The sequence below is a fragment of the Hyaena hyaena genome, unplaced genomic scaffold (assembly GCF_003009895.1).
Source record: "Hyaena hyaena isolate Hyena2069 unplaced genomic scaffold, ASM300989v1 scaffold_139, whole genome shotgun sequence".
Taxonomy (NCBI): Eukaryota; Metazoa; Chordata; class Mammalia; order Carnivora; family Hyaenidae; genus Hyaena; species Hyaena hyaena.
This window is the reverse complement of record NW_024080771.1, coordinates 2,912,001-2,934,380: the sequence shown is the minus strand read 5'-3', so window position 1 is coordinate 2,934,380 and position 22,380 is coordinate 2,912,001. Positions and strand designations below refer to the sequence as shown.

The window sequence follows — 22,380 nt, the reverse complement described above, 5'->3', positions numbered from 1 at the left end:
CCCAAGCAGGCTCTGCATTGCCAGCACAGAGCCCTACCCCAAACTCATGAACTGTGATATCATGACCTGAGCCAAAAGAGTCATATGCTAAATTGACTGAGCCTTGTGCCCCAAAACTATTCAGCTCTTTAAATTTTTCATTATTTTTGAGAGAGAAAGGGACAAAGCATGAATGGGGGAGGGGCAGAGAGAGGAGAGAGGGAGACACAGAATCTGAAGCAGGTTCCAGGCTCTGAGCTGTCAGCACAGAGCCCGATGCAGGGTTTGAACTCCTGAACTCTGAGTACATGACCTGAGCCAAAGTCAGATGCTTAACTGACTGAGCCACCCAGGCTCCCCATAACTTTGAAGCTTTTTAAAGACAATGATTATGGCAGAGACATTCTTAAAATGCTCTGCATTTGAACTGAAGTAGACTTTGTTTTGTTGTGTTACAATTTACATTATTTTAAGTTTTTATAACATGAATGTGCTTTGCCATATGAATTATATTAGAAATCTAGATTTGTATAATTAGATATAAACAGTTTCTTTGTCTTTTGGTTCTTGTACCAGTTCCAGTGTATGTGTAAGGGTAGAGTGGTTCCCACACAGCACCAAGTAATTCTCAGGACACAGCAAGGTGTCAGAATCCAACTCAGTTCTGATACTGTTTCCATGGAGATAGCATCAGATGCCACAGGTCAAATGTTCAGTCCTACAAGACACCCTCCCCCCACTCCTCACCAACTATCAGATGCCAGTCGCAAGGCCAGGTTGCTCCTGTACTTTTGACTGACCAGCTGTAAACCAGAGGGTCCCACAGTCTCCTCCTCAGGTTCAATTAATTTGCTGGAGCAACTCCCAGGACTCGGAGAATTTTACTTACTCGATCACCTGTTTATTGTGAAAGGCTATCAGTCAGAACAGCCAGAGAGAAGAGATGCCCGGGGAAGGGCACACAGCTTCCACGCCTTCTCCTGGCGCACCACTTTCCCAGCACCTCCATGGGCCTACCAGCTCAGAAGCTCTCAGAATCCTGTCCTTCTGGACTTTAATGGAGGCTTCATTATAAGGCCACGATTGGTTAAATCATTGACCATTGGCGATTGATTCAAACTGCAGCCTCTCTCCCATCCCCCAACGTCAGGGGATGGGACTGAAAGTTCTAACCCTCCTGTCAGTGTTTGGCTCCGTTGGCAATCAGCTCCCATCCTTACCATTTTTGATACTTAGGAAATACCAAGGGTATGGGGAGCTAGTATCAGAAAAAAGGAGTGAAGACCAAATGTATATTTCTTATAAATCACAGTATCACACTCTATTTAAATGAGTCATTAGAAAAATGATTTGATTGGAAATGAAAATGAATTCTTTTAGCAAATTATTCTTTCCAGGTGAATTGAGTTTCAGTTTGCTATTCTGTGCCCCCTTTTTGTGATCATCATCCATTGAACACTGTGATTTTGAAACCTTCAGAGTAAAATATAAGCTAGGTTTGTTTTTCTCATATAAAGAATATAAAGAAAGAAAGTTATCATCTTAGTTAAACCATAATTAGTTTACTTTTACAAAATCAAAGAGTGCTTTATAGAGGTTTTTTTTTTTATTATTATTTTGAGTTTTAGATGTTAGGACCATTTCCAGCAAGATGAAAATGTCAGTAGTAGGCTTTGAAATATCTATTAAATTAAAATCTTTCTTTTAAACACAATTCAAACTTAATACATTTCAACTGGTATGTCTCCTTTTGTGACGTTTAATATGATTATAGCAGGCTTCTTTTATAGTTACAGGCTTCCTTTAAATATTCATTTTAAAATTTCATTTTAATCTACATGACATAACAGCATTTAAAAAATTGTGTTAATGTTTATTTTGAGAGAGACAGAGCGTGAGTAGGGGAGGGGGCAGAGAAAGAGGGAGACACAGAATCTGAAGCAGGTTCCAGACTCTGAGCTGTCAGCGCAGAGCCCTACAAGGGGCTTGAACCCACAAGCCGTGAGATCATGACCTGAGGTGAAGTCGGACGCTCAACCAGTTGAGCCACCCAGGCGCCCCTATGACCTATAACATTTTAACAATACAACTGTAATACAGATTACATTGAGAATTAGTATGGGAGGTAGCTGACCAATCTGATAATTTTTCTTCCCTTTTTTATTCTTCTCTGCACCTCATTTTTTATAATCAAATATTTATCATCAAAGAGGCTATTTGCAGCTTTTTTTTTTTTTTTTTTTTTAAAGAATGAGGGATCAGGGCACCTGGGTGGCTCAGTCGGTTGAGTGTCTACTTCAGCTTACGTCATGATCTCATAGTTCGTGGGTTTGAGCCCCATGTCGGGCTCTGTGCTGACAGCCAGCTCAGAGCCTGGAGCCTGCTTCGGATTTTGTGTCTCCCTCTCTCTCTGACCCTCCCCTGCTCACGCTGTCTCTCTCTCTCTATCTCTCAGAAATAAATAAAACATTTTAAAAAAAGAATAAGGGATCTATATTTTTCAGAGCAATATAAATTAAACTTTGTAGGTTTTTTTCATAGAATATGGAGAGAGAAATCATGCATATACATATATTCCCCCATTTAGAAATATGTTTTTTCCCCAATGTTAAATTTATCCTTGGAACATAATTTACTACATTACTTCTGAGCCCAGATTTTCATCCATGCTGTCATAGGCATGGCTGTATAAAGTGAGGAGAAGTTACTCAGAGTGCAATGAGTAAAACACATTTGTGGGTTTGGCATGGGGTCAACAGATACTGCTCTGATTTGCAGTCACTCTTTTTAAAATTTTATTTACTTATTTATTTTGTTTTAGAGAGAGAGAACACACACAGGGCAGAGGGAGAGAGAGGGAGAGAGGGAGGGAGGAAGGGAGAGAATCCTAAACAGGTTTTGCTGCTTAGTACAGAGTCCTATGAAGGGTTTGATCCCAGGACCTAGGGGTCATGATCTGAGCCAAAATCAAGAGGCAGATGCTCAACCAACTTAGATTCCCAGGTGCCCCTGCAGTCATTCTTTAAAAGCCCCTCTGGGACTTGTCCTTTACTACTTTCCAAAGACCTTGGAGAGCTTGGTTTAGTATTTGAACTCTCCCAAAGGCTTGGTCTGCTATCATGACCCTAAAATTCAAGTTTGTTTTTCAAATGGACAACCCAAATTTGTGCAGACTGACATACTGTCTGTGGTATCATTATACCTTGACATATTTTGCCAAACTCCCAAAGGTATGCACACTACAAATTCAAAACTGTACTGTATAAAAACCAGTGGAATTACAAATCAACTCATTTTGCTGAAATTTCTAACTCTATAGAAACAAATTCTAGCTGAAAGAAAGAAATCCTGATGCATATAAAACTATGATCAGTAACAATACAGGTAAGAATCAAGCAAGCCTTGAGTAAAATTTTATTTTTGAGAGAGATGTCCACATCTTTTCCCAGTTTTTAATTGGGATTTTTTGTTGTTGTTCTTATTATGGAGTTATGAGAGTCCTTTTTCTATTCTGGGTATGAGTCCTTTGTGTTGCAAATATTATCTCTCTACCTGGATGATCTTAACATACTCGATTTCATCTGTAAAGAGTCTGTTTGCAGATAGGTCACATTCAAAAGTATAGAGGTTAGGACTTGGACATATCTTCTGAGAGCCATTGTTGAACTCACTGTATATTTAGTGCTTTCATCACATTTGAGAAATCTGGGGCCTATTTTCTTTGAGTTAATTTTTTGCCCCCTGTCTCTTCTCTTCTTCTGGGACTCCATTTGCATGCATTTAAGAAATATTATCCCCAGATTCATAAAAATTTTTTTTGCCTCTGAACTTTAAATTGTATTATTTCTTCCATCCAAGTACTAACCAGACCTGACCCGGCTTAGCTTCCGAGATCAGACAAGATCGGGCACATTCAGAGTGGTATGGCCATAGACTATAAATTATATTATTTCTATCAGTCTATAAGTTACTGACTCTTTTGTGTATCTCCTTCATTTAGTGAATTTTTTAAACATTTGGATATTGTATTTAAATTTCTAGAATTTCCATTTGGTTCTTCCTAAAGTTTTCCTTTCTCTGCCGAGATTTCCTATCCATTCGTGCATTGTGTCTGTATTTTCCTTTACATCCTTAAGAAAAATAGGTGCTTTGCTTTAAACATCCTTTCTGCTCATTTCAACATCAGATATATTGGTTTCTATTGATTGCCTTTTCCCTTGAGTTTGAGTCACCTTTTCCTGTTCATTACAGGTCAAGTAATTTTAGATTGAATCCTGACTATTGTCAAGGATACATTATAGAGACTCTGGATTGTGTTACATTCCTCCCTATAGTGTTGGGTTTTGTTTTCTGAAGCAGTTAACCCGGCTGTACACAAACGCTGAACTTTGTCTCTCATCCTAAGTTTTCTATTCTTCTGGCTTTTGGGATAGTAGTCTCTTCTGGTTCTTCCTCAACTTTTTTGTCAGCTACTAAAAAGAACCTAACAGAACTTATTGGCTCGTGCTCCCTGTTAAAAGTAATTTCAGTAGAAATTTCTTATAATGACATTCATGATAGAGGAGAAATTTAAGATAGTTATAGTCATATTGTCTTAGAGTAAAAATAAAAATAGCCAAAAAATAATTTTTCATAGGTAGTATTTGCTACCAATTTGCATTTGCAACCTAAGCAGCAACTTATTTCTTAGGTTTTGGAAATGAGGTAGCATTTATTGATATTTCTTCGTTCAAGTTTCTTGGTCCCCATTGCTAGGCTTCCCAAGATTAGGCCTCTGTTACAATTTTTTTCTTTCTAAATCTCAAACTTAAGGAGGAACCTTTAACTTCTCTTTATTATGATGCTTTGGATATTGTAATTTTCCAGGCTTTTATGCCAGAGACTTTTTTTTCTGCATCCTTTTCCTTTTGATATCAGAGGTAGAAAGTACCACCTTGCCCGTGACTTAATCTTTCTAATGCAAAGAAAATCTCCACTGATCATCTTCTCTTATGTTTGAAGATTCTTTAAATATAAAACTCTGATATGTGTAGAAAAGCTTGTTTATCTGATATTTGCTATAATGGATACTTGTCCTCTTTCTTTTTTAAAAAAAGCTTTTTTTTTTTTTTTTTTNGAGAAAGAGAGAGACAGCTTGAGCAGGGGAGGGTCAGAGAGAGAGGGAGACACAGGACCTGAAGACAGGCTCCAGGCTCTGAGCTGTCAGCACAGAGCCCAGCGTGGGGCTCAAACCCATGAACCGCAAGATCATGACCTGAGCCGAAGCCTGGCGCTCAACCGACTGAGCCACCCAGGTGCCCCAATGCTTGTCCTCTTTCAAATCTCCTTTATTTCAGAAGCACTAAAACACTTTCTTTTGTAAGCGGTCTTTTAAAAATAATTTTAGGGGCACCTGGGTGGCTCAGTGGTTAAGTGTCTGACTTCGGCTCAGATCATGATATCACAGATTATGAATTTGAGCTCCACATTGGGCTCTGCGCTGACCATTCTGAGCCTGCTTCAGATTCTGTCTCCCTCCCTCTCTCTGCCCCTCCCTGCTTGTGCTCTCTCTCACACTCTCTTTCAAAATAAATAAGTAAACATTTAAAAAATAATAATTTTAAGCTTAGAGAAAGGTAGAAATATAGTGCAGCGCTTAATGTTAGCAATTACATAACCATAGTATAATTGTCAGTGCCGGGAAATTAATGATAATATAATCTTATTCAAAGTTTTCCACTTTTCCTACTAATGGCCTCTTTGTGCTCCAGGCCCCAGGCTAGGATCCCACAGGGCAGGTAGCTGTAATGTCTCAAATCTTTTTCAATCCAGTAACAGTTCTTTAGTCTTTCATGATCTTAATACCTTTTTTAAATGTTTTATTATTTATTTTTGAGGAAGAGAAAGCGTGAGTGAAGGAGGGGCAGAGAGTGAATGCAGAGCCTGATGCAGGGCTTGAACTCCTGAACCCTGAGACCATGGCCTGAGCCAAAGTCAGGTCGGTTGTTTAACTGACTGACCCAGCCAGGCGCCTCCCCCCGCTCCCCCCGCCATGATCGTAACACCTTTGAATAATGTGATGACTTATTTTGTAGGATGTTCTTGAATTTGGGTTTTTCTAAAATTTTCTCGTGATTGGCTGAGGTTGTGCATCTTTGGTAAGAATATCACAGAATTGATGCTGTTCCATTCGCAGTCCCCCATATGCTACTTTGTTTATAATTATCTTAAATATTTCCTTCACATACATTAAGAACCATATTAGACATTGCTATAATTCTTGTTTCTAATGTCAAACATAGTTTAGAAAATTCAAGAAGAGAAGAAAAGTCTATTTTATTTACCAACACATTTATTTCTTTCTGTGTTTTTTCTTCCTTTCCTAGTGGAGTTCCAAGATCCCTGCTTTTATCATGTCCTTTCTGTTTCAAGAACTTACTTTAGCCATTCTGTTAGAGTAGGTGTACTGGCAGCATATACTCAGATTTCCACTCGTTTGAGAAAGTTTTGGACTCCTCTCATTCCTTAAGGGTATTTTTACTGAATATAAAATTCTGAGTTGACAGTTCTTTCAACACTTTAAAAATGTTGTGCCAATTCCTTATGACCTGTGACCTCTATGGTTTCTGCCAAGAAACTGCTGTCCCATTGTTTCACCTCTGTAGGTCAGGAGTTGTTTCTCTTTCCCGACTTCCAAGATTATTCTGTCTTTAATTTTCAGAAGTTTGATTATGGTGTGCATAATGTATTGATTCTGTTTGGGATTTGCCCAGCTTCTCAAAGCTGTAGGCTTATATCTTTTACCAAAATTGAGTACATTTTTAGCCATTATTTCTTCAAATTATTTTAGCCCGAATCACTGTCTCTCCTCTTTCTGGGTTCTGATGACACAAATATTAGGTCTTTGTTATGTCCCAGAAATCTCTGTGGCTCTGTTCATTTTTATCTCAGTCCGTTTTCTCTCTGTTGTCCAGATTGGGGAATATCTATTTTTCTATCTGTGAGTGTACTAAATCTTTTTTCTCCTCTCCACTGGGTTTTTAATTTTGTTTTATTGTTCGGTTATAAAATGTCTGTTTGGTGCATCTTATACCTTCTATTTCTTTGATGAGACTACATTTTTTCATTTGTATAAATGCGTGTGTAATTGCTTTTTAAAGCATTTTTATAATGACTACTTTAAGACACTTGGCAGATGAATCTAATACTTGTGTCACCTTGGTGTTGGCATCTCATGATTGTCTTTTCTCATTCAAGTTGAGATCCTGGTTCTTGGTATAATGAATGATTTTCTGTTGAATCCTGGACATTTCAGGTATGATAAATCTCTGTGTCTTACTTAAGTCTTCTGTTTTAGCAAGCGTCTCTCACGTTGCACCAACTAGGGATATAGGAGTGCCACCTTGTTACTTGTTACTGGTAAAAGTTTACTTTCTCCACTGAGTTCTGTTGACACTGTGGTTGGAGAAGGGGGACTATTTTTACAGCTGAATAGTGGTGAAAGTCCTGACCCTCCACTGTGCCAGTTCTGAAACTACTCCTGTGAGAAGGTATAGTGTGCCTCATTATCACTAGGTAGAGACAGAAGTCTAGGGGTCCAGCAGGGATAGAAGTTCCGACTCCCCATTCAGACTTCTCTGTCACCACCCCAGTTGGGGAAGTGGGTTTTCTTCATTCGTCTGGCAAGGATGGAATTCTAGGCTCTGCTGATGGGAGTGGGGATGGGTCTGCTGATTTTTCCGTGGTGTTTGGGTGGAATAGGACAGTTATTGTCTAAATGTTTTCTATCTTGCTTATTTATTCTGTTTCTGGCCCTTTGAACAGAGAAAACAGATTTTCTTCAGATATTAGTAGTAGTAGTAGTAGTAGTATTTCTTTTGTATATCCATTGGCATTCCCAGGTTGCCAGCTTCTCTAGCACCCAGTCCAGGATATATAAAGCAAACAGAAAAGTTGGGAGTTCACCACTCTGTTGTTTCTTGGATCTTGAAATCCCTAGCTTAGATTCTTCCTCCTTCTTTCCCCCTTCCTGAATCCTCTTATGTTTTTTTTATATATAATATCAGGAGCTTTTACTTATACTTAGCAGGAAGAGTAGGGAAAAGTAAATCTATTTCATGTTGTCTGAAAGTAAAAGTCATAATGGTCTTTGCATCATGAAAGTAATTATATTTTAAAACCAAATATAGTATGTTTTTAAAATCTGTAATTCCTGAGTATAAAGCAAAACATTCCAATATTTTCATAAAAAATAATTAAATACCATTATAAATTAAACTGGTATATAATGAAGATTTAAGGTCTTGTCTTTGATCCCTTTGCTTGAAGTGATATTCAATACAATAGAGTTCTAATACATGAAAATTAGTGTTGGTTGACTCTATTGGGAAAAGATTATATTAGTTCAACTTTGGTGGTGTACTAATTGCCTAAATATCTGCCCTTTGACCTTAGGAAAAGTTTTTCTTGTTAAAAATTATATTTTTAGGGGCACCTGGGTGGCTCAATTGGTTAAACATCTGATTCTTGATTTTGGCTTGGGTCATGATCTCAGGGTTCATGAGTTCAAGCCCCCCATCGGGCTCTGTGCTGACAGTGTGGAGCCTCCTTGGGATTCTCTCCCCCTCTGTCTCTGCCTCTCCTCTGCTCATGTGTGTGTGCACATGCTCTTTCTCTCGAAATAAATAAAAACTTAAAAAAATTTTCTTTTAAAGCCCTGTAGATTTTAATGTGTCTTATAAATATGTAAATGGTTACATATGGGTATGTCAAACCATGAGGACACACTGCAAGAGACAGAAGCTTCTTTTCTGGTAGCTATGAAATTGTTAAAAATCAACTAGTGCTTTTTTTAAATGGAAATGTCAGCTAAAATAACTATATGTGTGTATAATTTACTTCCTAACTAATTGGCTTCCTCCTTGAACTTCCACTGCACAATAAGTGGACACTAAAAACCAAAGAAAAAAGATTGAGGATTTTTGTCATGTACACATTCATCCCTTAAAATAAGAATGCAGTTACCTCCCTTGACAATACACATAACACCTCTGTTGTTGCATTTGCTAGGCAATTTTGGTCTGTGACTTGCATTGGAAATAAGTCTATATACATCCCTATTAGATTTTGTATGCCAAACATAGGCATGTAATTTCCCAAGCTTATCCCAAGCATAGAATTTCTTTTTTTTTTTTTTTTTAATTTATTTCTAGGAGAGAGAGAGAGAGACAGCATGAGCAGGGGAGGGTCCGAGAGAGAGGGAGATACAGACTCTGAAACAGGCTCCAGGCTCTGAGCTGGCAGTCAGCACAGAGCCCGACGCGGGGCTCGAACCCACGAACCGCGAGATCATGACCTAAGCGAAAGTCGGACGCTTAACCGACTAAGCCACCCAGGCGCCCCCCAAGCATAGAATTTCTAAAAAGAGAGAAATGATAATTACAAGTTGAGTCTCAGTCTTTATAATGTGATTTCGTTCATTCACTTGTCTCTTTAGAGACTTTAGTGTGACAGGCATATTGGATGCAGAGTAAAACAGATTACTCAAACAGCTAAAACACAGGTACATGACTGAGCATGTTAAATATATATTTACATTTTTGTTACAGAGGAGTTGATTTTAGTTGTGGAAAGGATTGGGGAAAACTTTACAGAAAGTCAGTGACAGGCATTATCCTAATGTAATATTATCCTTAATGATTATATATCTTGTCATGTCTTTTATTACATTATTATGGGATGTATTATAATTGTAATAAGAAGAATATCTAATATATTTACTTTAATGCTAACCATGATCCAGGCATTGCTCTAAGTAATTTTTCATAGAGAAACTTATTTTATCTATTACATATAAATCAAATCATTAGTTGAATATAGAACTAACATAATGTAGCTTTTTACTGTTGACCATAGTTGACCCAAATAAATAAGATGATTTACATGTCATCAAGTGATCTAAAAAAGCAGTTAAGAATGTTTAATATCAACTGAAGCTATTTATTAGGGCATTATTTATCAAGTAATACTGCTTCACACTTTGCCAAGAAAACGCTGTTTTTTGTGTTAATAAAGATACAGGTCTTTTGTATGACCAGTGTGCAGACGCTGCAAAAGTCCTTGTTTTGACACACATATCCTAAGTTCCAGTGTTGAAACTGTCACTCTTTGGCTTCTTGCTACCTTATTGCTCGTGCAGCCTCCGTGCAGTGGCTAGAATGGGACCTCTGCATGCTGCTATGCAGTTGGCCCCACAGTTAATGAACTTGAGGTGTGCTAGTCACACATTTTCTTGATACAGTGATTCTGTTAGGTATTACATATGAATATACAGGCCTTTGTCTTTCCTTAGTGATCTAAAGAGCACCTTTCTTTAAGCATGGGTCTTTTTCATACCTTCCTCATTTTTGTCCCACAGGGGGTGACCATTAAAAACATCTGACAGAAAAGCAGTTAACCAGTTTCCTGCTGAGATTAGTAAAATATTTAGTAGTCCTGCAACATCAAGGAACTTCAGCCCTGCAGGAAACAGTTTGATTCAACTTTTGTTTTGGAGGTAGGAGGGAGGGAATTTACATTTTCATTTGGATGCCCCTTCGTATTTTCAAGTGGGCATGAAAAAATGTACATATCTAGCTTTTAATGTAAATTACTCTAAGGCTTATCATATTTTCTTTATTTCTTAAATTATATGAATAGTTGAAGTAGTTTGTGTCTTCCCTGTGGGAAAGAGAAATCTCTAGACTGGCAAAGTCAGTGTCAGAATATACAGTTACAGCATCTCATCTGGGTTTATGTGATTATAAGTCAAACTAGGAAACTTATTTTAAAATAAAAATTATCATAGATTTGCAAATTTCAAAGGAAGCCACATTGTTTCATTTACATATATTGAAATTTCTGGCCCATCTTTTTATGGAATAATTTTTGTAACTCCATGAGAAAGAAACGCAGTGTTAGTTGATAGTGTTATAAATCCAGAGCAAGAGCTAGAATATTATAAACATTAAGATCAATTGCTTACATTTTCAAGTAGCAAAGATAGCAAAATGATAGGATTTATAAACAATAAATCTTAAAGTACACATAGGAGGTGACTTTTGTAATCTTCTAAAATTATCTTTATTCGTTTTTCCTGAATCAGAATCAAGGTCCTGTGACATTGCAGAGTGGAATTTTTAGAGCCATATTTGTAGAAATGTCCTGCTCTGTTATAACAGATTCTGCTCTGTCAGTTCTGAAGATTTGTGCCTTATAGAATGTAGTATGATTTTATTACCCTAATTATTTCAGGTTAGTGGTCCTAAGAATTCTGGCTTCTGTTGACACTTTCAGTTGTAAGAAGCATTTTTTTATGTTGAAGGATGAATTTCAAAATGTCATTCACACATTATATTTTTTTGACATTCACAATTATGAGTGGCTGATGGAGTGGTGTGTAAAATGTGACTTTTTCTTAAGGCCTCTTTTCTGTGTATTATTACTTTCTGTTTGATTTGCAGTTGGGTATCAATCAATAACTTCTTGTATCTTTCACATAGTTTTATCTGGTTCATTGGGCAGTCTCAGTGTAGTGGAGGTATAAACGTGAAGTGATTTTATATTTCTCCAGTCACTGCTTTCTTCCATGCTCTGCCAGGTCTCCCATTCATGTTCCTTTATGATACCTGGTTACCTTTAATTTTTTAAAATTGAGTCGTTTGCTATAAAGTGCCAAACTCCAATTCCTACCATTGCAAGCCAGTTGATTGGCTCAAGACACTTGGAGGAGGGAGGGTGGGCAATGATTTCTTTTTCTCTTCTTCTCAGTCTGGTGCCTTTGACTATTTGTGATCGGTGGGGTGGGAACTTTTGAGACCTCTTTCTGTTTCATTTCATGGCCTTACTGCTCTGATGTTGGGAAGCCAGGAGGGGACCAGGGTAGAGGAAGATGCCACCCTAGCCTGTTTTCATTTCCTCCTGGCTTCCATGTAGATGATATTCATGATATTCGTGAGGCAACGTTTGGTTTCTTCCAGTTCCCTCTGTCCCTGCAGGATAGCCATGTTTTCTTTGGACTTACCGGTGATCGATGCCCCTGACCCTCTCTGTTCTTAAGTGTCTCTTTGGCCTGAGTAGCCCCTTGGCTCCTGCTGAGATTTTCTTTCATTCCTTCCAGGGGCCATGAAGATTCTGGGGGAGCTTATCTCCCTTTGTCCTTTTTTGTTTTTAGGCACACAGTGTGCCTAGTAGGCTCCTTCAGCAAGCTCTCAGATATCTCCAGACTCCATCTCTTTATTTCTCTGTTTCCTAACTGCCAGGGACACACAACAATCTCAGTCAAGATTTCTTTTCAAAGGAAGCCTATAGACTCTGCTAGCGGACAGAATCTACGTACTCCCAATCTGTTAGCTACTTTCCTAGAACTACCCCACTCATTGAAAATATTGTATTTCTCATAAGGGTGACAGTCAAAATGATTCCCTCCCCTTCATCTCCCCCTTCCTATTCCTCTGTGTATTATTTATGATTGGACCAATTCTGCTTACTCTTACTAAGGCGTTGGGGACAGGGAATAAGGCCTAGCCCTAAATGTTGGCAGCTCTTTAGAGATCCTCTTGTTTTCAGCTGTGGGTCCTGGTGTCAGTTCTGGGGCCTCAGAAAAAGTCCCACTTGGATGAGGTTCTTTTATAAGTGATAAAAAGCCCAGTGACTTCAATAAAATAGATATTTATTCTTTTCTCATGTAAAGGTCTGTAAGTTTGCAGTCCAGAGCTAGTGTGATGGTTGTGGGATGGTTCTGTCCCATCAAGTCTTCAGGGACCCAGGACCCTGCCATCCTACCATCTCTAGGTCTCCGCCTTTGTCCTGTGGTCAAAGATGGTCATGCCCACCCGCCTTCCAAGCGGGCCGACGAAACGAGGCAAGAAGAGCAAAAGGCACACACTTGAAATCTGTTCTTAAAGTTTCCAGGAAGCTGTCATAGAATTCTTTCATTTACATTCTGCTCAACCACATGGTGTCATAGCTACAAGAGAGTCTGGGAAATAGGAACTTTATTCTGAGCATTCAAGTAGCCAGCGAGGAATTACTGAGGAAGAATACTGGAGGATAATTAGCGATCTCTGTCACATTCACTGGGCGCTCTGACATTTGCTTAGAAGCTGTGTGCAAACTCACACCTTTACATTTATCTGTTATATACAGGTGAGCCATGTTCACCAATACTGAATGTCTGCAGGTTGCGTAGTATTTCATAGGGTATTACAGGCTTGCGGTGAATTGTATACAGCTAGGAGAATTCAATCTTTCAGTAATAATTTCTAAGCTGTTGATGGAAATGCAGTTGGAAGTTTACATTTTCTACTAGGATTGTCTTGTGGTATTTCTGTCCTTTATAATTTTCATTTTCTCTAGAAGAAAGAATAGAACTGCAATAAAGTGGCTGACATATAAGTGTATTCACTATCTGAGTATTTAGGGAAGTGTCGTATCTTTCATACAGACCTTCAGTTGATGTCAAAGGGTGATTATATTTTATTTTAAAAAGCATGTTTTATAATAGCACTTTATCCGACATAGTATTTTAATGGTACCATAAATAGCTGTGAAGTATAGCTATTTTAGTGTCACCATTTATTGGCTTTTGCTTAAAGCAGTTATGTGATAAGTTTCATTCCCCCCATCATATTTAGCTGATGCATAGTAAACAACACTTCCACATTCCTGAACTCATATATACTGAGTGACCTTTCAACTTGCTTAGGAGGCATAGTACAGTGATTTAGAATGGCTGTCAAATATTTCCCCCCAAAGTTAACCTGGAAAAATACATTTTTATCATAAAATCTTTAAAGTACTTTGGAAACAAGGCTTTCTATGTTGCCTTGATTTAAACTCTAAGCTACTTTTTATGGATTCAAGGACGTTTCCCTACCTCCAGGGAAACTGATGGTGAATCTTAACAACCCTACTGCTTTAAAAATGTTCAATTATTAACCTATTAGACCAAGACCTATATTGTTGTCATTTTCAGTCAGATATATATTATCCATAACAAAATATACATAGACCATAATCTATAATAAAGGTACATTATAGGTATTATTATGAAAAGCAGTTAGAATTAAGCCACAGGGAACTGATAATGTGTGTTTTAATTTTCTTCCTCACAAATTCAAGATTTTCACCTAAGCTTTTAGCCTAGATCGATGTAAATTTAACAGTTTGAGTAAGTTATAACTAATAAAACCAATTTTCCCTATAAAATAGTCAGTACGAATCTCATACTGTAGGCATGTTTCCTTAATTTATCAAAAAAGCAAGGCTATTTTTACTTTGTTAGCTTAGAATTAAAATAACAACTGCTAGAAAGAACTTTTTTGAAAGTAGGTAAATGAGAGGATGAAAATTTTCCCACTGGGAAGATGGACTCACGCTTCCCTCTACCCCATTTACCCGAGCTCTGATATGGAATGTCTTACATGTGGTTTTAATAATGATTGGTTGTATTTAACTAAAAGAAAAATAATAATAATATAGTAACTTTATTTTGGTTTGTACATTAAAAATCATTTCACTTTAATTCAACTTGATTACAATGTCAAAATTTCAAGCAGAACACTACAGATATGTAGTGATATCTGTATATATTTAGTGGTGGTTTTATAGGGACTATAATGTAGAAATAGAAGAATGTCACTAGCAGTTAACTGGCAATCACACACATGTAGAGTCAAAGATGAGCGAAAATTCAGGTTGACAGAATTCCATTGGAATCAAGTGAACTTTGACTTCTGCTTACCCTTGAGTCTTTTATGCGTGATGCATTATGAAAAACTGGACTGTTAAGATAGGTATGGTATTTAATAGTGACTTTTTCTACCGGCTGTAATACTGTAAAACATTTCATAAAGCATCTCCTAAACTCTTTTAAAACCTCAAAAATACTTAAAATGGAATTAACAGATTTTTCCCTAGATACCAGAGGGTCCTTGATAAATTTTTTTTTTAAATATCTGAAGTATATTCTGCATAAATTATTTGAATTTTTCTGGAAATCTAGACCTTTTGGAAAGGACCTGTTGCATCTGGCTCCCTCTTACAAGTGGCGTTCAGCAGACTGCATGTGTTCTGTTATAGGTTCACTACTGTGATAGACAAAGTGGCAAAGAGTGTGTGACCTGTCTGACATTAGCCCCTGTGCAGATGACTTTCCATGCTATTGGAAGCTCCATTGACGCCAGCCATGATCAGGTATAACTTGCCACTGCCGTTTTGCTGTGTTCTGGCCCAGCTAAAACATCAGGGACTATCAAAACGGAAGCTATGTGCACACGTAGAGCTTTGCTTTCCCTAATACGTTATCCACTAGCACTGTTTGCTAGAATTTTTAAAAACCCGATATTTTTGGGTTGGGAAACCAAGATCTTAGGAGATTTAAATTTTTTGAGACTTCTGGTTTGTAGTCCATTATTAATTAAAATATAGAATTCTCTTATATTTGCCCTATAAGTTATTTTTTATGTTTAATAATTACATATAGGAAGCAGGGTTGGCTAGACAATGTAGATAACACTTGGGTCGCACTGTAATCTACTCATTCAGTTCTGTTGAAGAGAGGTTAATATTCTAGAATGTGTATAAAATAACTGAACTTTCAGAACCATCACTTTACTCTCATAATTTGAGATATTATTAAATGACACTGCAGTGTTGTTTCTACTTGTAAGGTTTTAGTTCCTAAATACAGCTTAACATCTGAAAAGTATATGATTTCCTAATAACAAATTCCCTTGTTGAAATAGCAGCTTGCAAAAAAAATCCTGTTTTATAACATAATACATATTTTCAATGAAAATAATCATCATATTAGACTAAACTAATGATCTAGGTCATAAAATTTCTAGTTTGGAGTAAAAATAAATACACATACACAATTTATAGTTTGACTAACCAGCTGTGCTTTCTAAATTAACTGTTCACATGCAGAACAATGGTAATCCACTTTTATATCCATTTCTCAGTAAATTTGAAGACTTCTAATAGTCTTGACTGACTACATATTTTTTCCTGTTTCCCTGAGTAGTGACCTTGCATGGAGAGAATAAAAGAACATAGTAGTTTATCTTCTCAAACACATGATGTATTGTCCAGCTCAAAAAAGACATCCTTAATGGCACGCTTCCCTAGTTCATAATGTCTCTAACATTGTGGGGTTTCCAATCATCATTTGTTGATTGGTGGCGAGATATTGTGGTATTTAGGAAAAAGCAACTAATTTGCAGAAAAAATGAGTTTTAGGAACTAATCATGGCATGAGTTAGCTGGAGCTACCTGAGTGGGTTCTGCCCTCTCTTTGGGAGAAGAATGTGTTCTGGAATGTTAAATGAAGGAGTTGGTTAGATGGCTTACAAGATCCATTCCAAGGCTACCATTTTCTGATTCTGTGCCTGATCTTCCTGCTCCTGGCTGAATGAACGCCACCAATAATAAACAGTTACCAGCACACTGACTTGGAAAGCAGCTGAGGGCTTACCCTCAGTGCTTCTCAGAGTTTGGCACTGACCTGCGCTCTAGCTGCAGAGGAGAGTGCAGCAGGAATTAGAGAGACTTGACCTAAACTAATTTATAGAAAGTGTTGCGTTTCCCTGTGTAAAACTATGACTTAGCTACATGCTAGGTGCTAAGGATAAGTGATAAGAATGTTAGACATGGCGCCTGCTCTCATGGAGCTTGTGAACTAGCAACTTTACTACTTTGAATATTTGCCAACAAGCCTAGCTACTGCTGTGTTTCTGTATCCATCCATGGCAGAAACGAACGCAAGAGCAGCACGAGATAACCATCCTGCAAAGGCCTCTTGTTAGGCTGAGCAAAGACATGAAAGAGTGTTTCAGAACCCCACACACCTGAGAAGAGCAGCCCATTGTTAGCAGAGGCCGCTGTTGCTGTACAAGGGCACTGGGACGGGAACAGAGACTGAGATCAAACCTAGATTTGCCACGAAGTAGCTGTGGGAACTTGTCTCTCTACCCCTGGGAACTTGGCTTCCTCCTGAGTAAAATAATGAGGCTGGTTCAGGCTTGTGCCAAGGCCATGTGGCAAGGTATGCAAAGTTCTGGGCTAGTGTTAGCCCATATGGCACCTTTACAAATAAGAAAAAAGGGTGCTTCTTCTTTAAGGCATTTTACAACTATCCAAATCCACAAGAACTACAGCATGAATGGTCTCCCCACCCCCCAACAAGGTGTTCAGTATGCAACCTGCACAACTGTTCATAGAGGTCTTATACTACATCTACTGGAATGTCAGATTTACTCAGTGGTAAGTAAAGATATGTTTCTATTAAAGCAAATACAGTTGCATTAGAGGTGATGAATTTGTATGAAATTTTAAGATAAAGACTTTCAGGAAATTTGTTGATAATGGTCAGATGGATGGATAGATGGATGAATGAATGGACCTGTGACTGGAATGGTCATCCTGTAAACTAAACCCTCTACTCCGGGGGGCCTCTGAGGTGCAAATGGAAGCATGGTTGATCAGTACTCCTCCCTTGTACTTGGACTCTTGGGCTCCCCGAGGAAAGGAGACATATAAACCTCTACTGCACATCCTTTGGCTTCTCTGCGTTATGTTGCCCTTACCCTTTCCTCATAATCAGGGTCTGTTTAAGCAAAAAGTACTTCTTCACCATACCAAAAGCATAAACTTGATTTCATAAGTTGGAAAGGATGGACCACAAATGCTTTTTCACCTATTAATCAGTAAATACTGGAAAACATTTTAAGGTTTTTAAGTTTTAAGTTTTTAATTTTGCAAGACAAATTACAGTCACTTACAAAATGTTTTCTGTCCTTAATTCATTTGGGCCAACATAATTAAATAAACAGACTAAGTACCTGAGAAAAAAGAATATGTAAAATTTAGAGGTGATCCCTCTTAAAAAAAAATCTCCTGTCCTTACCTATGTGGAAAATGATGGTGAGAAATGGAAGAGCTTTCTAGCCTTGAACATTTACAGCCTACCTTACTTTTTTTTAGATTTAACTCTAGGAACTCAGTGAAGTGGAGACTAAATGTATTACTTAGTTTATCCACTCACTGTTTTAAGGAGTAAGGGGACAGGGACTGTGGAGTATCTCTGGCAAAGGTCCACACAGATCTGCAGAATGGTCAGGAGGGAGATGCAGCAGCATCTTTATGCTGATGATGTCCAAATGTATGCAGCTTTTAATTCTCCCACCACCAAACCTACCTCTCCCTTCTCCTCTGTCCTTTCCTTTTATCCATCCTGGTAAACAGCACCACCATCTGCCTTATTGCTCAACCAAGCTCCTTGGAGAGTCTTTGCCTCCTCCCTCCTCCCCACACACTACATCCAGTCCCACTACCCCTCTGAATTACATCTGTCATCTGACTACTTTTCACTACCTCCGTTGTTGCCATTATAGTCACCATCATGGTTTTTGGGCTTTTAAAAAGATTTTATTTTATTTTTGTAAATATTTACTTATTTTGAGAGAGAGAGAAGGGGGGGGAGCAGTAAAGAGAGAAGAAAGAGAGAATCCCAAGCAGGCTCCATGCTGGCATGACAGAGCCTAACATGGGTCCCCATCTCATGAACTATGAGATCGAGACCTGAACTGAAATTAAGGGTTGGACACTCAACTGACTGAGCCGCCCAGACGTCCTTAAAATTTTTATTTTTAAGTAATCTCTCCACCCAGTGTGGGCTTTGAACTTCCAACCCCAAGATCAGTACTGGCACGCTCCACTGACTGAGCCAGCCAGGTACCCCTATCCTGTTTAACCCAGGCAACTGCAGTAGTCTTTACACTGGCTTCCTTTTTTTCTACTTCTGTTCCATTGTGGTCTGTCTTCAGTGCAGTAGTCAGAATTATTTTTAAGTTAATCAGATCAGATTTTCAGCTATTGAGAACCTTCTGGTGGCTTCCCATCACACCTACTACAAATCCAAAATTTTTGTTATGGCATTTAAGTCCCTATGCGATTTGGCCCTTCCCGTGTCCCCAGTTTCAATTCCTACTACTCTCCTTTTCACTCAGTGCTCCAGTCTCATTTGCTTTGCTGCCAGTTATATCATGACATATGAAAGAAACCAGAACTCAAAAGGCAACATAATGTGGATTTGATGTGTATGACATTCTGGAGAAGGCAGAACGTTAGAGACAGAAAACAGATCACGGTTGCCAGGAGCTGGGCTGAGGAAGGATTGACCATAAGTTGTCACGAGAATTTTTGCGGGTGATAGAAATGTGCTATATCTTGATTGTGGTGGTGGAACATGACTATACGTTTGTTAAACTCATAGAACTGTATGCTAAAAAGGGTAAATTTTACCGTATTTAGGTTATACCGCTATAAACCTAACTTAAAAAAAAAAAGCCAGTTTCATTCCTTTATCAATGAATGGTATTTACCCCAGGGAAATGTGGAGGCATGTCATCCCTTTTCCTTCCCTATATTCTCTGAATATGTTGGGTCCACCTTAGAATGCACAAAATTTAACTTAGAGCCTAGTTTAGAGCTTCTCCAGATGCCAGTGGTTAGTTAAGGCCTGCTTCAGTCTTCCTAGAATAATTATTAGTCTCCAAAAAGTGGTCTAAGCTGACCCGTCTGACTTCGTGGGTTCGAGCCCCGCGTAGGGCTCTGTGCTGACAGCCAGCTCAGAGCCTTGGGCCTGTTTCAGATTCTGTGTCTCCCTTTCTCTCTGACCCTCCCCTGCTCATGCTGTCCCTCTCTCTCAGTCTCTCTCTCTCTCTCTCTCTCTCTCATAAATAAATAAAAAGATAAATAAATTTAAAAAAATCTGTACAGCATATGGTGTTGCAAAGAAGAGCAATCATCCTTATTCATAAATTGGGTAAAGAGCACATTTATTTGGTAGGATTAAGCTAATGAGGGTTTTGCTCAATGTTTTTCAATATATCCTATTTGGAAATTAAATTTATATTGGTTAGTGTATATTATTAAAAGCAAAATCCTTTGTAATAGAAAGATTTGTGGTATCTTCTAGCTTGGTTATAATTCACCAAATATTTCCTCTCTCTTTATGCCCTGACACTTTCTACATCTTTCTTCATCTCTCTTGGATATTAAGGAGTTCTGCTTTCTCTCTTTATCTTTTACTTTTATCAGTCACCTTCTAGGTACAGCCTCAAAATCATAAACTTCCTTCCCTGTCTTTACATTTTATTTTATTCACCTTCATTTAAACTGCATTATTAATCTCACCAGTCTCACCAATACTGGGTAGGCAGATGTAGACTAGTTAAAATATTGTAGCTTAATTTTTAGTTATTTGTTTTATCACTGCCTACCTTATTTTGTACAAGTTAGCTTTGGAACTCACTTGCTTCATATAAAAAATGAATAAATCAACCAACCTAACCAAGCACTAACTCACCAATGAAGTATATAACATATGTAAATTACTATTTGCTCTGCTCTGACTTCTCATTAGCACAAAATGAGATTATGATACTGAGTAAAGGATAAAGCATAATTAGCACAGTACTTAGAATTTGTGAAATGAAAATTCTACAAGAGAAAAGAATCAGGAACCAGATTTATATTAAATGTGTTTACTACGTACCAGATATTGTGCAGGCTCTACATCCATTATTTTGATTGATTCTTCTATGAGGTATAAACCATGGAGTTCATATATTTGCTTCATTTGCTACATCACCTATAAAAGTTTATGTCTATTATTAGCATATGAAGTTGAGGTGTTCCCATTGTGTGTGCTTTGACTGGAATTCAGGACAGCCATGAAGTATATGGAACAAGTTACAAATCCAAATCTACTGGCTATTCTCTTCTACTTCTGTTTAGTTAAATTCTCCTCATAGGTTTTTTTTCCTGATTAATTAATGCGATATCACACTCATGTGATAGTATATACTATTGCAACAATAGTGCATGGATTGATTATATATTATACACAGAACTTTTATCGTATTAGATGGTCTTAAATGATAGTACATATAGTCCCCTTTCCCTTGAGGCAAACGTTAGTCTGATGGAGTGAATCAGTTAGGATGCTTTTGGCTACAAGTAGCAGAAAACCTGACTCATACTGGCTTAAACAATAAGGAACCTTGTTATCTCCCATAACAGGAAGTTCAGAGGAAGGGTGAATTCCAGGGTTGGTTGATAAAGTAGCTTAGCAATGTCAACACAGACTCAGGCTATTCCATTTCTTAGCTCTGCTTCATCCTCTGATTCATGGAAAGATGGCCACAGTAGTTCTATGTGTTGCTGGTGGTGTAGCCACATTTAAAAGAAAATGAGAGGAGATCTGATCTTACTGTATCTCCTTTCAGGGGCAGAGACATCTATATCAGGAACTCCTCTTCCTTCGTTGTGCAGGCCTGGATTGGGTCATTCCCAAGCCCATCTCTAAATAGTCACTAGCAAGAGAAAGTGAGATCACTATGAGATTTTTTTTTTTTAAGATTATATGTTTTAAGTAATCTCTACACCAACATGGGGCTTAAACTCATGACCCTGAGATCGAGTCACATGCTGTACTGACTGAGCCAGCCAGGTGCCCCACGATCACCATGAGTTTAAATGTTTGGGGTAGATAGTTGAGGAATGTGAGGAATGATTGTTGAGGAATCAACTACAGGGAATACTACTTGAGGAATTAAATGCCACATATATAATTTTGAATTTTCTCATAGACTCATGAAGAAAACAGATAAACTTGATCTTAATAATATATTTTATTTAACTCAATATATACAAAGTATCACTTCAACAGTGATATATATATATCAATACATATATATCAATATATATATCAACATATCTATATCTATATCTATATCTATATCTATATCTATATCTATATCTATATACAGTCAACTTTTTAATCAGCTTAACGATAACCCACAACCCTTGAACTAACTTACAGTCAACTTTTTAAATTATTGAGGTATTTCACCTTTTATCATATGTCTCATTTTGGACTAGCCACACTTCAGGTGCTCGCTGCCATGTATGCATTGCACGGCACAGGTCTCTGGGCATTATGGTTTGGTCCCTGCCCTTGTCTCCAATCTGATCCTTCACCATTCACCCTGTACCTGACTTATACCCACACTTTATGTTTTGGCAGTGTTGAGTTTTCATGTCTCATGCTCTTTGGCATCTATCTTTTCTGCACTGTTCCCTCTGCCTGGGCCATTCTCTCCTTACCTATAAGAGGAACTTTAATGGTTGTATCTATCAAATCCAAGCATGCTGTCAATGGCAGTCAATAGGCCTTCCCCAAACCTACTTTTCATGTTATTCCGTTGTTACACCCATCAAACTGCCTTCCCATTGTTTTTCATATTGGTCTACCCCGCTGGGCACCTCTCTGAGGTGCAGGGCAATGTTATATTCATCTTTGGATTCTCTGTGTCT

General features: G+C 38.0%; 1 protein-coding gene across 5 annotated transcripts in view; it reads left to right on the top strand.

Moving 5' to 3' along the window:
• The window catches only part of STAU2 (staufen double-stranded RNA binding protein 2), a 298,759-nt gene that overhangs the window by 180,145 nt on the left and 96,234 nt on the right, over positions 1–22,380 (top strand). For 4 of the 5 annotated variants that reach the window (XM_039238380.1, XM_039238379.1, XM_039238381.1 and 1 more), the window contains one exon: positions 15,079–15,192. The exons of the other annotated variant lie outside the window; for it this stretch is intronic. In XM_039238380.1, coding sequence (XP_039094311.1) covers positions 15,079–15,192 — 114 coding nt within the window. The remainder of the gene's footprint in view (positions 1–15,078; positions 15,193–22,380) is intronic. 5 annotated transcript variants of the gene reach the window in all.